The sequence below is a fragment of the Dromaius novaehollandiae genome, chromosome 7 (genome assembly GCF_036370855.1).
Source record: "Dromaius novaehollandiae isolate bDroNov1 chromosome 7, bDroNov1.hap1, whole genome shotgun sequence".
NCBI lineage: Eukaryota > Metazoa > Chordata > Aves > Casuariiformes > Dromaiidae > Dromaius > Dromaius novaehollandiae.
The window spans coordinates 20,206,401-20,223,524 of NC_088104.1; the positions used below are offsets into that span (position 1 = coordinate 20,206,401).

Consider the following 17,124-nt stretch of genomic DNA (forward strand, 5'->3'; position numbering starts at 1 on the left):
TGGGCGGGGATGGGGAATAGGTACTGAGAACGCAATCCAAAAACTTAGTCTTTCAGCTAACTTATCTGGGCTTTCATTTAGGCCTCTCTATATTGCAAGCTGGTGCGTGCTGCTAGAGAAAGCTATAGATTTCCTATTAATGTGAAGTAAAGCAGTAAGGCAACCGTTTCCAGGTAGTGGAAGCTGTTCTGTTTAGTATGCTTATGATATTATCAGACAGTTAAATTGGCGTGAAGCAGCTTGCATACCATAGCTAACAGTACCGACCAAAACCTAATAAACATCAACATTTTAACCTCTTTCACATGAGTTCTTTCCTAGGCTAATGGTTTGCATTGGCAGAATTGTCAGACTTGTCCAAGTAAGAAAAAAAGGATCTTTCAATTTAGCATATTTAGGATTGATAAATACAAAACAACAAGTAACTATGGAGACAGATATTTCACAGTAGTAGCTTCAGCTGCTACAGGGCTGCCACTACGAGAGCTGGCAGGTCATTTTCTTTCTTTACTGTTCTGCTTGTCCATGGAAGCATGATTCAGGTTTAAGGCAAATACACACAGAAAGAGAATTCTCACCCTGTAGTGCTCAAGATTATCGGACTCTACTGGAAGACCCATAAATCGCTCTGTGTAGATAGATGCTGCAATATTAAAAAAAAAAAAAAAAGCTGTAGATAGAGCATGCATAAATACTTTTGCATATTGTATATAGTTAACAGCATGTCTCCCCAGTGACACATAGCAAATAAAATGTTTATTTTAACTATATCTGTTGTGCATGGTTTCCTCATAATACACCAAACCTAAACATGTTTAAAAAAATCAGCCATGAAGATTTATTAATAAAACTTCTGATGCTTTAGTTGTTTTTTCATACATAGTGGTTTGATACTCATCTGCAGAACCAATAGAGGGTTTGTGGATTAAGATAATTAACTGACACTGTTTTATACTACTTTCCCTATCATAAAAGAGGCAGTGGCCAATGTAATCAATAAGGAATTGAGATTGTCTACCTACTTCCATTATGATACACTACATTGGAATAATTTTGTTAAAAAGTAGAAATGAGAATTCTTCCAAGGAAGAAAAATGACTCAATATACTCAAGTCCCCATGTTTTATTATGTATCCTTTACATACGTTACCACTGAGCGCTAAAGATGTGTACTGTGTCTCTCAGATCAGCCAATTACAGCTCCTGAAGGTAATTTGCAATAAACTATCTAAGTACGAACATTCTAAGTAGCCTATCTTTTATCAAAATACTTTATGGTTCAATGAAAACAGAAAATGTGCAATATCTGTTGTCAACACAGTGTCAAGCAACCATATTGGGCTTAAGTTTTCAATGAAATAGACTCTTTCTGAATGGCTGGCATTTCTACAAAATTCTGAGCCAAATTCTCTGCTCTCTTCTACCAGTACAACTACAACAAGTCCACTGAGGTCAGCGGAATTGCATTAGAATGATGAAGTGGAAGATTTAGCTTGTCAATTACTGAGGAAGAAAAAGGAGATAAATTGAGAATTTTATTAAAACAGTCACACATTTAATGCTTTTAACTATACATTGACCCTGAATGCAATTTCCCTTGCCATCTTGTAACTGTTCAGCTGATATATCAATTCTGACAGAAAACAAAGGCTAGTGGGAGGATTTCAGAGAAAAGATTATGGCCCAGATTCTATTCAGTGCATCTAAAAGAGGGTGGGACAGAGCTTTGAAACTCTAGGGCCAGTACATCCTATAACATACACTGCCTGGAGACTCAAATATGTAGCATTCTGTTATTTTGCCCTAATACAGTTCACCTTAATGTTAACACAATTTGTTTGCCAGAACTCATGACTCATGACTTCCTTCTGCTTCCTTCCTTCCTTAGGGGAGGTACCTCTGGCTGTCCGGATTTTACAATGTGTTTTTAGCATGATTTTTTAACTCCCTCCTGAAAACTCACCTGAAGTAAAGATTGTGGTGGTGAGGGTCTGACCTACTCTTACCTTAAAACTTCACTGAATTCTTGAAATGTTTATAACTCTTCTTTTATTGAAACACTTTTGCAAAAATTGTTCTATTTGCCTGCATTCTGGAAATAATTTTGTGATCATGAGTGAAAATGTCTACAACAGATCTTGATGCCAAGATTTATGTGAAAACACAAAGACTATGCTTCCTGTATCAAATGTTTTCCCTTTTGTTTGCAAAACACCGCAAATACAAGGAATGTCTGTGCTAGCAATCAGGGAAGGAATCTTTCCCATTTAACCAAAAAATTTTCTCATAACCAAGACTTCTTAGCAAACAACCATATGGTAAGTAAATGTGTTCAAAGTGCTACATTTTGCTCATGAAAAACATACATGTCATGATTCTTTTTTACACTAATGTTCCTTTACACCATGCCAAGAGCCTATAAGTATGAAAATGTGCTTGCTTTATTCACACAGTAAGGCTCTGGGAGTATACTCCCAGTGTTGTTTCCTCAGAAAAGTTTGGAGTTTAAGTCACTGAACAGATATATGTCTTGTAACACAGGACAGGAGATACGGCTGAGAAAGGTCTAAAGGGAAGTATTTAGGAAAAACAAAACAAAAAAATACCTGGTATCAGACACAACTGACTCCCTCTCTTTTCCACTGCTTTTGGGAAATAACTTTGTAATCATCAGAAATACTGATTCCTGACAGGGATCATTTGCAGTAACTGGAGTTGATGTGCACTATGATTGCATCACAGGCAGAAAAAATTCCTGAATTCAGTGATAAAGTTTTAACAAGAATTTTCAGGGAGATCACTCCTGAGTAAAGTGGTTTATGAAGAGGGCTTTACAGACCTACTGTTACAGATGTGTATACAGAATTATCCTGGTACACCTTCTTCTAAGTGACAAAATTTGTTCCAAACTACAAGTTGCAGTCAGTTATTTTCAGCAAGGAAAGCATTAAACTTAAGGTCTGAAGAGTTTTATGTTCAGGCAATGGCAATGTCTTCAAGTTTCATATTGCCAAGCTCTTGCACTGATTTAATTTAGAAAGTCATTATATGCTATATCCTTCTTTCCAAGTCAGCATTCATAACAAGTTTCCATACCGTAATATTCCCAGCTGGAGACAGGAGCCACAGCCATTCCACATTTAAATACGCCACTGCCAGATCCAAGTGCCAGAGAAGCTACATATCCACCATAGGACTAGGAAGAAATCATAGACAGCTTAAGATTTTTGGTGAAGTATCATTTTGTTTTCTGAGTTAAACTCATATAAATTACTTCCAAAGCAAACACTTTGCTTTGAATGAAAAGAAGGTAAAACAACCAAAGATTTTGTTTTGTTCTTTTGGCTTCAGATGAATCTAATGGTTTTTTTTTGTGGGAAAGAGACGATTAGACAGTTTAACTGAATCACGTCATGTCTTCTTGCTATTTCTTCAATGTTTATCCCAGGATTCTGCTTTATTACCACTTAGAATCATAGAAAAATTTAAGTTGGCAGGGTCACCCAAGGTAATCTAGTGCAAACTCCATCTCAAAACAGTGTTAACTTCAAATTTAAATGAGGTCAACCAGGGTCACATCTACATTCCACAGCCACTCTAGGAAACCTCTTCCATTGTTGAATGCTGTCATTTAAAAAAAAAATGTGCCTAACATCAAATCAGAATTTCCCTTGTGGTAACTTGTGTCTACTGCCTCTCATCCTGAGATGAGTGTGCTACTTCTAGGTTTTCCCTCCCTTAACAACCTACCTAACTTTTTCCAGTGATTGGTATGTTGAACCAACCCCACCCTCAGTACTAACAGGCTCAACTACTTGAAAACTTCATATTTCCTCCTTACCATCTGCCACTGTTCACTTTTGTTTTCTGGCCTAGCCTCAAACTGGGACCTAGCAAGGAATAATGAGTTCATAGCTGGAAGTTAGGCAAAAGAATGAGTAAGCCTGGATATCAGCACAGATCTGTGTAACTGTGTGGAGCTAGCAGCTAAGAACGGAATATACTGTAAATAAAAAGCATTTGGTTTGGCTCTCCATGGGGTGTGGAACTGGGGTTGAAACACACTTGTATAAAGGCCTTGGAGAAATAATGGGTTCCTGTTTATTCTGGAATGGAGGCAGGGATAAAAGCTTGGGGGTTCCTACAAAATTCTGAAGATTATCAACCTCATCAAAGGCATGTGAAAGATTAAGGGAGATAAACGTAAATGACTAAATCATTTTTTGTGCAAAAGGCAGTCCTTCCCTCCTCTGAAATAACATTCTATCTTGAAATGACGGTGAGGGGTATACATATGGAAACAATTAATACCTCACACAATTTTTCAGCTCATTTAGTGGACACTTACCACAAATCAGTGTACGAGGCTAAAAAGTAAAGGATTAGTATCGGGCAGATAGATCTATGTTCCGTAACAGGCAGAGAGGTGGCATTAAAAACCTGAATTGCGTTAGTGATCATTTAAGGGCTTTTGCCATTCAAAAGAGTTTGGCGAATCCAAAACTATGATGAGCAGCATAATTCAGGGATACCTGCCAAAATGCAGGCTATAAATAAGGAGACACTTCCAACTCTATTCAAAGGTTCTGGACCAGGAAATGGTATAATAAATGGAAAATACATTATCCCTTCAAAAAAGAAAAAGATTGACAGGTTTGACAATAGTGCCATTATTTGAATAATATATCCACTATTGGGATACTCTACTTTAGACCTGTGAAATCTCTTAATTGGTTCTTGAAACACTGTTGTTAAATAAAATATGATGTGATTAAAAAAAATAAAAGATTTTCATGTGTCCTAGTATACTTAACATCACTTTAAAATTACCCACTTGTAAGTGTCTGTGTCACTTCATTTCACCATATGGTATCCCATTTTATCCTGTTGTTAATAGCAGTGTCTGACCAGAGTAATTTACATATTAGTTGGTAGGAACCTTATAGAAAGATTTTAGCAACCCTGTTCATGTGCTATCTAAGATCAGACAATTCCTATAGTTACAGTTAAACTGAATTACAAGATCCATCCTGCGATGTGCTTCTGGGCAAGCCTTTTACAATGAAACTGGGCCAAGGAAAACAAACAAACAAACAAACAAAACCAAAAAACCCAAAGTAAACGAACAGAGACAGACCAGAAGAATTTTCCTGGCAAAGACAGAAATTAAAGAGAATGAAAGAGAAGGTCTTTCTGAAGGATAATCATAGAAAAATGAACATATATATGATAATCAGAAAAACAAACATACATAAACAGCAAAATACTGGAAAGTGTTAATCAGTAGCTATTATCCCAGTTTATTCTGTAAGCTTTTCTAGTTACAGCTGCCTGTGATTGCTGGATAATAGATATTGATATACTGGGAGAGGAAGAAGGGGTGGCTAATATAGGTCTGGCCTCCAAACCCCACTAGCCTTCCTTGTAGTAGTGTCCCTAATCCATGAGACCCTCTGATGTTGCTTATGGCTTAAGCTTGCTCTCCTGAATAATGTAATTCTGTGCTGTGCTGAAGACACTGAAGCAGGCTAGGGACAAGGGCTCCAACACTATCTATGCATTCTCGATTCAACCATTCATCAAGAACGTGAGCAGTTGAGTCAGATGGCCTGAACATCTTAAAAATCTCTTAGAGGATTTGTGGCATTTGTGCTACCATTGAAGTTGGTGTCAACTTTTCCATAAACACCACTACTAGGTCTACACCTCATTTCCATCAATGATCCTATTTTGAAGACTGAAACTGACAGCACAGGAAAAAAACTATTCCACTAATTTCTTTTTCTCCTATTAGGATGCAGTTCTCTCCTAAAAATTTGCCCCTGAAATACGCTACCATATTTCTCAGTGAGCCTTCTTGGCTTATATAATCTGGCCATTTAATAATAAAGACCTACAATATATCTGGCTATAAAAGGTTCTGGGAGTGTTACAAAAGAAAACACAAGAAAAATCAAAGCTGAAAAACAGACTGGCTAATTATTTGGGCTGATTCTCATACTCTCCAAATTTTCCACTTTGTGAATTGCCAGTGTTGTACACCCCTGAAACCCACCCTACAGACCACTTCAAGGCCAGACAAGGATATGGTAATCCAGAAAGATACAAGGCTCACATTTTCTAAAGAGAGTATCCATAGCATTTTTCTTATTATTTTAATCTCAGATCAGAAAAGATCACAATACTTGAATTTTGATACCATGCCAGTAAAGTCCCTAAGTTAACGGTAAAGCCAATCAGGACATCTCAGTTTTGCTTAGCTTCAACTCCAAACAATGTATTAGACATCAGCTATTCAAAATTCCCTCTTCAGCTGCCAAAGGTCCCTTTTCGGATTTATAACAAAGCTCACTATAGACAGTTTCGATTCTGCTTATATAGGAACCAACAGGAACTACTGCTTTGGCAATATCACAAACACTGGGAGAAGAAGCTTTATAAAGCTTAGGACAGAATACAGAAGAATTAAAAAAACTGTATTGCAGGAGTATTTAAAAATAAACACAGAAAAGATCAACCCACTTACCCAACCCCATATTGCGATTCTTTTCTCATCAACAAAACCCATTTCTATAAATTTCCTGTGGAAAAGAAAATTACAGTAATAAATGCATTATTGCAAAATAAGATTGTTAATACTATAACCAGTTAGCAAAATATAATTTTTCTTTCATTTTTTTCTAAACACATCAATTTGAGCAAACTGACAATTGAAATAGCAAGTCTGATTTCTCCAAAGCATGAATTAATGAAATAAGACATTTTTCAGATGAAAAAGAAGAATTTTTCTTGAAAGAATGAAAAATGCTTAAATTTATACTTTCAATATAATTTTTTTTCTAGTGGATGCAGATTCTGCAAAACTGGCTTCTTGGCAAAAAAGTTCTTTGGTCTTATATATAATATGCACCTAGATATTTAGTCCACACTGTCTCTCTAAATTAAACATCATGTATTATACATAAGTTTTGTACATGTGCATATATGTATGTGCATATACATATGTACAGACATACACTCACACTGAGAAGAGTTTAAAAAGTGCACTCCTGCTAATAACCACATCTCATTTTCCATAGCTCTGCATCTCCATAGGCTATTACCATTTTCATCCTTCTAACAACAAAGGTGTTGGATTGTCAGACCTCAGATCTCAACCTGCAAGACGCTCAGCATATTCATCTTATAGTGAGTTGATACTCTGCATGTCTAAAGGCACAGCATCAACCTCAGACTTGAAATTCCCTGCAGCAATGAACTTTCTTTTTTATGCGCCTGAAAAGTGTAGTGCACATACTGCTACTATAATAAAAAATAATGATGAGGAGAACACGTTCAAATGCTCCCAGATAGTGAGGTCGCAATGGATGAAAGGCATACCTTGCTTATACACTCTATAGTCAAACAGGTCAAAGAGGATTATAAAAACTAAGTTTCCTGCATTAATCCTGCATCACGGTCTGATGGCTATATTTCCAGAGCTGTATTAGCAACAAAGAAGAGCGGACAATGCAAAAGACACAATATGGGTGCAAGAGTGACAAACAACGAAAATAGGTTCAGATATATCCCAACACACACATCAGCAACTTCTGGCTTTTACTAGGGCAAGTACAAGTGGCTGGAAACATACAAAATATGTGATACTGTCTAGGTGGGACAAAGTTAGAAAAGCCAAAGAATGATTCAGCTTTGTTATATTGCTGCCTTAACTAGTGGGGTTCCTCCTACAGTTAAAGCCCCTCCAAGAACTCTCCACTAGAGTATAAGATCCTCTCTAAAAACCATGCATCATAAAACCATGTGTTAGATCAGGAGGATGGAATGCAATACATCTTACTGAATAAAAATTTAGCCTAGGAGCTGACAGAAAATTGGGAAGTGTGAAGACTGAGGTCATTTCTTCACAGCCTGCCTCAGCAGATTCCGCAACTGCAGAATCATTTTAGGCTCTCTCTGTCTCTGGCGCTTTATGTCTGAGTGACAATTCAGAGTAATAAAAAGCTATTTACTTCTCTTGTGATATTTTAAAACATGCTGTTGCTGCTAAAAGTTTCAAGAAAGAAAATCAAATAGGTTACATTTAGCTGTATATCCTGCCGAGGTTTTAATCTGTTTCATTTATCACTGAAAAGGATAACAGCGTGCTTACATTATTGAGGAGGAAATGGAAAAATCACACAGCAGAAGCAGGAGGAAATATACCCTCCTACCATACTTGTAGATACAGGCAGTGCTCTCAAACATGCAGAGAAAGCTGTGGAAACACAGGGTGCTGGGACTTATTTCCAGCTATGCTACTCAGAGCCAGGTCTATTACTGGTGGAAAGAAGGTATTTACTAATCCTGCTTATTAATTGTACCAAGAAATCTATCTATGCTCTGACAGGCCAAATTCAAGACCAAAACCCAGGCTAAGTTCATAGCTCCTGCCTTGCACCCATCTCTGGGGGGTTCAAGGTAATGCTTCATCTTTAAATACTCACTTTAACAGTGCTATTGCACCTATCAGCTTAACAAGCAGCCTTTCTTCACAAAATCTCAACTTTTACCCCCTCTCAAAACCTCTGCTTAGGCACTTATTTTCCCTTGGAACACCTCAAGTGTTTTGGTGCAGAGCAGCATCTGTAATGGAACAACTACCAGAGGACACGTCTGGTTGTTTATGACTACCTTAATATGGCACGGAAGGCAAATTTTTGACTAACCACCCTCTCGAAGGTGAGTGTTGGGATTCGACTGTTACAAACTTCACATTTGACCCTTGGCTAATCACTACAGTCCATCACTATGGATCACTAAAGTCACTGAAATAGGTTTCCCCTACAGGGTAGATTTCAGAATAATGGATAAAACATTAGCTTACCTCTCATCAGTGACACTCATATTTCTTTAGGCCTAGGATTGAAGCCACTGATGATGCTCTTATAAAATGGAAGTGATGAGGTTCAAATGTGGACCAAATCACTTAGCAGTACGTGGACTTAGTATACCACACAAAACCAAACCAACATCAAGCAGCTCAGTAGTATTTTATTTCTACAAGTCTTACTTCTTGTCTCACTTCCTAGAGACCTCAGCTCTCCAGAAGAGAAGTTTGGAAATATATTTAATATTTTTTTCACAGTACTTTTTGCATGTATGTAAACAGAACAATTATATGGGGAGATACTCTACTTACTTCACTGCCGAGATTTGGTCCTCAACTTCATAGACTCCTAGTCTTCGATACACTGCATGCAAAATCTTATCACCTCGATAAGCTGTCCCTCTGCCATCCACTAGAGCAACAATAATTCCCTCTTTGCTTGCAAGATAGGTTATCCAGCTAATGCTAAATGTGTCCTTTACATTCTGACTGCAGGGTCCTCCATACCTGATGGAAAAATTCACACATTTTCAACTCAGATATATAAATGACTCAGATATTGAAGGAATATGTTCTGGAAATGGACTAGAGCTATAGGTATGTCTTATACTTTCTCCACAAGTATTTTGCTATATGGATGTGATTCAGAGAGCTCAGTAGATAGAAGCAGTCCAACTATCATTTTCATATATTTGTGAGATTTTGCTATTTAAAATCCAATTTTAATCTTTATTGTCTTAGGGCTAAAGCAAACCATTAGTTTTAGCTCAAAATAAGGGGTTCTGCATCAAGTAACCATCCTAACAGGAACCCTGGGAAGAGACATGCCTCAACGTCTCAGTTCTTTCCTTTTTTGATTTCTCAGATACAGAAATTAGTTGTTACAGCCTTTTTTGGAGTTTAGTGCTTTTTTGCTTTTCTGTGTTTGACCTCCACATGTAGTCAGCAATAATAGAGAACAGAAAAAAACAGTATGTCTCCTTACACTTTGTGGCCTTCACCAGCCCTTCTTTGTTTCAGTAGGGAATATCAAATGCTGTTGTTGCTGTGAGCAGAACACACAGCTGAGCAATATAGAGAGGCACTTACTCCTCATGAGAATGGCCTAATGAAAATTACACATTTGACCTCAAGGATATAACTAATGTCATATTCTCCTCTAAATGACAGCAAACATAGCATTCTTGGATCATCACTGGTTAATAAAGAACAATATAAGTTTATCACACCCACTCAGTTCTTCTTTCTGCCTCTCATTTATTTGTACCACTGCAGTTTTTGTTGCCTTTCCTGCCTGCAATACATTACATTCCTCGCCCTTGCAGGATACAGTCAAATGCTCTTTAAAAGGAAAATTTGTTGAAAGGAACTAGTCTTCATGGTTTACTTTTTTTTCTTAAAAAATGAAGGAGGCTTTTTATTTTCCATATTAAAAAAGCTGAAATCAACCATTTCAGACTGCACCATGGTAAACAGAAGCAGCAGCAGAACTAAGAACTCCAAGCAATAGCTTACATATTTTTATCCTTTTTATTTCTCTGAGAAACTAATCCTTGCCATACTAAGATTAAAATCCTCGTGGATTTCCATTGGGTTGGGTTTCTATTCCAGAAATATTTTTAAAAAGCAGACAGAACAGAACTAACTGTTTTTGCTTTTGCTTGATAAAATGTATCAAATGTCCCAGCTTTCCTTAAATGATAATATCAAGTATGTTTTCCGACAAAACAACAATGTTGAAAGAAAGGAAGTCTTACATACACCTGGATAAGCAGAGGATACTTCCTGGATCTATCAAACTGCGGGGGTAGAAGCATTTTGTACCACAGGGCTAGAAAAGATGTATTAAAATTATATCGTTAATAGTTAAAATGATTCCTCCAAGCATGATCCATAGTTTGGTATAATACATAGTTTGGTACAATAGGATATGAAAATGAATCAGCATAAGCTATAGGATGCATGAAATGTGAATCACAGAACTAAGTAACTTTTCATATGTAACTGTTAAGAACAGTAAAAGTGACCTGTTTTTTTAAGTTAAATTATGTATAGAAATATCATTTCACATAATATTAGGTTTTCATTTTTCCAGGTGTCTAAAAAAGTGCCATTAGGAACACAAATGTTAAGTTCATGATAAATCAGTTTTGGAAACATTACATGGATTCATTGTTATGTTATGAATACTGTTTGCAAAACCATTAATGAAAACTATAGTGTACACAAGTCAAATAAATTTGCAACACATGAACAGCAAGTTATGTTTCACTTTTTACTGTCACCATACTTGCTTTTACGTGATATTTAAACATTTTACTAACAGTATTAATGAATTCTTAAAATTTTTGCATTTGTGAAGCAGAGATGTATTTTAACTACTATTTTATTGATGGATAACCTGAAGCATAGATATATTGCTCATTGTCAGAGCAGAACCAAGGCTCTGACTCCTTGTCTTCCAGGTTAACAATCTGTTCTACAAACAGACCCTACTGACTGTAACAAAATGAAGGTAAAACATTAAAATGATACGCAAATAAAAAGTATAATAAAAGTGTGTAATTCTTACTTATACCATCCACTTCAAATTTATTAATTTCTTCTTTTGGCAGTTTGATCTCTTGCAATGCAGACTGCAATTCCCAATTGTCTTCCAATACTCTGAGCTCTAAATAAAAGAAATGCCCATTTTATCAATTAATTTATTATTAATTCCTGTTTGTTAATTGAGATTCCTTTATTTTGTGTTACTAGAACAGAAAGGAAATCTGTGAAACTTTAAAAGCAGAGTAATGAAGCCAGCTCAAAAACTTCTACTTGAGCTTGATGACATTGCTAAATAAAAGCAAGGCACTGATATAATAATGCATGGAGATTCCTTAGGTTTTATAGGATGTATATTTTGCAATGCCAGTCATTTCACATGTTGCCTAAGAGTGTTAGAGTTCTGGATGTTAGGGGGAAACTCCTTTCCTGTGTAGAGAGTTTATGCCAATTTTGTAATATGGTGAGACCAGGGAATGTAAAACTCATCACACCATGCAAAACAGTCCAATAGTTCCTCTCTTGCCTACCATGGCATCAATGTACCCTCTGAGAATCCTAGGCAGTGTGGTTAGGCCCACAGATGTTCAAGAATGTCCTCCTCCCGGGCTAACACAGAAAACTGAGCTTCTTTAGGGGATGTGGCAAACCCTTGCTTAACCAATGTACAGTACATTCCCACAAAGATACTAGACATACTACGTAATTGTCTTTAGTAATGGATTACTGCATGCTTTGTCCTGACTTATACTGCCAAGATACCATATGCTCCTCTATAGCTGACATAATTTTTAACTCTTTCCATTACGGTAGCTTAATGAATAACATCTTGTCAATCCATATTTCTATTTCTCTCAACAGCTTTATTTGTTCAGTTTTTTTTTTTTAGAAAGTATTTACAATTTTTCTTTTAATTGCTTGAGACACAATTTACTGTTGTATCATCTTAAAATGAGTACTTGAAATTTAGTGAATTTCCAGCATAGAGTGCAGAACTGTACATTATGAAACCACTGTGTATTACTCGGGTATTTACATGTTTTTCCATGAGTGTGGATGGCCAAAGGACACTGTACATAATGGGACTTTGGGAGATTTTTCTTCATTAGTTTACCTTCCTTTTTTTAAAATGGAAACCACTTCCTGTTTCTGGAAATGCTGCAAAAATACACAAAGTACTCCTCTCAGCAGGTCTTGAGCTAGATTGTTCTCAGGAAATGCCAGAAATATAACATGGGAATTTGTTCTTTCAAAGTACCCTGACAAGTTTTGCAGATTCAAGTAGATTTTTATGGCTGAAAGATCATCCTAGCTTTGGATAGTCACCCAAACTCAGCTGAACCCCCTTCTCTCCTTCCCCTCAAATCTCCTGAAACTCACCCATTACCACAAATGAATTGTAGGCATGGTGGAGGGAGCTTCCAAACCAGTGCATGCCAATTAAACCACATGCCTCCTACTAAAATTCATGGGTGATGAAAAATCTGCTATCTGCAATGAAATGAATCCACTACCACTCTTTCACAGCTTGCAGTCCAGTCCAAGACAAATAATTCTAGCACCACAAAAGGGCAGATTATAAAACAATAGAATTGAGGAAGTTTAATACATGAAAGGTAATGTAAAAGGCCAAAGAGCATGAATGTGTTTTATTCCTGAAAATAACACTAAAGCAGAGTGAGGAGACATGAACCAATAGTAAAACTGTTCTCTCCTACAGAGAGGTTAAGAAATGCGTATTTATAACCAGGCGCTTAGTTCAGCATTTCATGTGAATCATACTTTGATAAGGAAGATCACAGGGACCCTTAATACACAAGGTCATAATGAATCATGGAAAATAGTGACTTATGATAATGGATTAAATACAAAAAGATCCATGCATTAGCTGTATTTAAACCCTCTGCAAAAGAAATACCAGAAGAACACGGTGTTTTTATAGCACTTAGTACAACGGAAGTCCAGCCTGAGGACTGGGATCCTAGTACAATTGCAATAGAGATGCTGAGCAAACTTTTCCATCTGCAAATATTTCTGAGTGGTTAAATACTAAGAGGTATCAACTTGTGTTGTAGTCAGAATGCTGCAATTCATTGGCCTCTACATAAAATAGCACTGATTGGTTTAACTTAATAATATTGATGCATTTGTCTTCCTCATGTTTTTACTTGTATTTACTTGTGAAATAACACTCAGTCAACAGGGCTTTGTGAATAAGGGCTGAACTGAGCTATGTAAGGACCCTGGCATTAGAACTATCAGTGGATTTCTGCTGATTACTGGGGAGTGAAGGGGGAATGCCAAGTCACTGAAGCTTTTTACAGGACCATGTTGTTCTCATAACATATCAAGAGTGAGAGCTTTTTAAGTTTAAGAAGCATTTTTAGGGAAAAAATAGGGACACAGAAAGAAAACTCACTGCAGAGTAACTAATATTCTAGTGGCTAGGACAGTTCAGATTCCTGCTTGGCCTGGTTCCAATCAGTCCTCACTAACAGGCTACTTAAAGAATAAGGACTTGGAATGTAAAAACCAGACATTCAAATTGCTTTAGAGAAGGTTTAATTTTCATACAAAATGGGAACTCCAGCAAGAGACTTTCAGTCTCTCTCACTTTTATGAGCTTCTGCTCTTCACTGACCTCTCTATTGATGGCTGAAGAGCAAGTCAGTGGTCCAAATTCTAATTAGCACAGTACTGTAGATCTTACTGCAAGGAAGATCTTACTATTACCTCTTGCATGGGGTAGGGTTGATTCCAGAAAAAAATCAGTCTTGTGCTCATCCAAATGTGTAAAGGAATAGCTTTGAAAACACAAAAGTTTGTTCTACAAAGTTCTACTCAGTTTTTGGTAGACAAGGAGTTGCCAATGTTCACTGCACCTACAGTTTGCAAACAAGAAGAATATCAGGATGCTGCAAAAGTGCCAGACTCAAAAATGAAAATACAGCCTTCCGTGTGTTCACTGATATTTGGATTTTACTAATTAATAAAGCTAGAAAGAAGCTTGGTATTTTACTAACTCTTTTGGATACACAAACAAGAAGAAGGGCTTCTTGCATGTAATCCTAAACATTGCATTAGAGGATCTGCAGAGTGAAGAATAATGAGAAAAACAATTGTCCAGAAATAGGTGAGATATTTGCAGTACCTCTATCACCATGGTTCTCAAAAAGAGTAGAAATAGGAATCCCGGGACCTGTTGCAAGAATAAAAAGAAGGCCGTTTATAATTTGAAGCCTGACTTTGGTGATAAAATGTATATCACATTAACTTTGGTAACTGAGAATTATTGAAGGGCTTAGAGTTGAATACAGTCTTCTACAAATCTGAATCTTCTCTACTGCATAACCAACTGGTCCCTGGCACACAAAATGCATCAGGTACTGTGCGTACATAGACTTGTATAAATACAGGTGTTGCTTAGCAAATGTAACAGAAGTGACTTCAAATCTATCAACAAGGTCTTCTCCCCTAGAGATGAAGTGACATCTGGTAATACCTGAGATGTGATTACATAAGGTGAATGCAGAATTAACTATGTGAAACAGTCTTCTGAGAACATGTCACATCATATTTGTGAAAGTGAGTGGCTTTCATATGGTGATGACCTTACCGACTATTCTGTGCACAAATGATTGAAAGGCGTTATTATTCTGTTACATTTGCCCCTCTGCTTAGCAGAGGTTCTTAGGATCTGTTCCACTGATCATCCAGTGCAGAAGCAGAACAGTGAACTTTATATGAAGTACGCAAAAGGAAAACTTGGATAGATTTTTTCCTTTTTTAGCTTATGATGTTATTGTTTGATTACAATAATGGATGAAACCTTGGATCACTGAAATCATCTAACTTACTTCAACGGAGTTAAGACTTCATCTAATACTTCTGTGTTAGAAGTGTTTTCAATGATTACACATCTTGCTGAATTAAGTTTTTCTTAGCTTCATTACTAAAAATTTTCTCAGGTAGCAACTGTCCAACATTTGGTGGCTGACACAGGTTTTAGTCATTTCAACTGGAAAACACGTTGCAGTAGTTTTCCATAGCTGACTTTGATCACCTGCACTGAAAATCAGCATATGTAAGCACACATTTCTTAACTCTCATTCTTGCAGCCGCAGGAAAAAGCATGACTTTGATGAGTCAGCTAAAAAAAAATTTTCTACCATGAACGACTTTGACAAATTTGTTTTTATTTTTAAAAATCCCAAGATTTTTGTTGAAAAAGTAAAAAATAAGTTTTTACATTTTCAGAAACATTTTCCCAAGTTAGTGGACACGGAGTAGATTCTCTCTCAGAATCCCTCGAGGACATTGTGAAATTTCCAAGATTAATCTAGCCATTATCTGGGATAATCAGTATTATCTATACCTCATATACATTTGGAAGAATAACTGATTATATGTTTGTTCCTATGCCATACATACCATAACAGATCAAGGCATAATACTTAGAATGTTCACTGAACCTTGCTGTGTAATACTGGCATCTCTCTTTCCTCAGATTGCAAGTAATGCATTGTTTCCTGACAGGTCTACGTCCAATACTGATTCTAGGATGAAAATAAAACAAAACAGTATTTATTTTGCTATAAATAATTTCTGATTGGTCTACCTCAAATTCTAGAACATAGGTACCTTAACCTCAGAATGGTTCCCTTTAAATATAAATGCTTTCCTTTTTTCTTTTTTTTTTCTCCAATAGTATACTTAGATGCTATTTCTCCTCAATTCTCAGATATAATTTGATGTCAAGGTTTAGTTAAATTAAGTTGTGAAATTAACATTTTAAAGATCTTTAAACGAAATCCTTTTACTGGCAAATCCACACCCATCTTCTATCAAACTAATATCATTAAGGTAATACTGATAACACTTACTTGTAAATATTCCTTCTTCCTGGATAGCCTTCAAATTCATTGCTTGAATAGAAACTGTAAATTCATTTATATGTTAATAAATAATCCACAAAATGATGACCTGTGAACCTGCATCAAAATGAAAAGCTTTCTTGGAAGCTAACTTGCACTTTTTGACACTTCTGCATGTGATGGAAGAGGAAGTTAAGCTATTAACATTTAATCTCTGTAACTCTTAGCTCAGATTCTGATTAGATGACAAATAAATGATATATAAATAGGAGTTCTATCTTTATTCTCATGAGCTAGTCACTCAAATTACGTAAATTATATCTATATATAATAATATGAACGAGAGACCATAGCTAAAATTCAACAAAATAAAATTAAACTGCTAATTGCATGAGAGTTAACCACAAGCTCAAACTTAAGTACTTTCTAGATAAGAACCTCTAGAAAAGGTGGTGGCGGGGGGGACAATTTACAAAGGCTCTTCCAGAAGAAAACCAAGTTTGCAAACCTGTGCACTGTATTTGCATACAACTTTGCTGTGGATGTATTCAGTAACTAAACAAATTATAGCTAGTTATAACTTGATGAGTTGACAAATGGCTGATATGTGTGCAAATGATTAAGTGTTGCTCTTACTGACAACACTGATAACACATTCTCTTCTGCACAATACTTACATTGCATCACTTGTTACTCTGAAAATGTATATTGCCTCCCATTCTCCACTTGTAATTTGGATCGCATTCTCCTGTGAAGCAAGATATATGTTATTGAATATAGTAGAATTATTTCAGGTATTTACAGTAGATTAATGTGGAACATTCTATGTTTGAC

At 36.3% G+C, this 17,124-nt stretch overlaps 1 protein-coding gene across 1 annotated transcript in view; it reads right to left on the reverse strand.

The window, feature by feature from the left end:
• The window catches only part of FAP (fibroblast activation protein alpha), a 41,928-nt gene that overhangs the window by 2,882 nt on the left and 21,922 nt on the right, over window positions 1-17,124 (reverse strand). The window contains exons 14-23 of the mRNA XM_026094465.2: window positions 16,968-17,038; window positions 16,300-16,353; window positions 15,848-15,972; window positions 14,568-14,615; window positions 11,442-11,540; window positions 10,631-10,700; window positions 9,182-9,376; window positions 6,527-6,581; window positions 3,097-3,196; window positions 579-643 (exon numbers count right to left, since the gene is read on the reverse strand). Of these exons, the coding sequence (XP_025950250.1) occupies window positions 579-643; window positions 3,097-3,196; window positions 6,527-6,581; window positions 9,182-9,376; window positions 10,631-10,700; window positions 11,442-11,540; window positions 14,568-14,615; window positions 15,848-15,972; window positions 16,300-16,353; window positions 16,968-17,038 (882 nt within the window). The remainder of the gene's footprint in view (window positions 1-578; window positions 644-3,096; window positions 3,197-6,526; window positions 6,582-9,181; window positions 9,377-10,630; window positions 10,701-11,441; window positions 11,541-14,567; window positions 14,616-15,847; window positions 15,973-16,299; window positions 16,354-16,967; window positions 17,039-17,124) is intronic.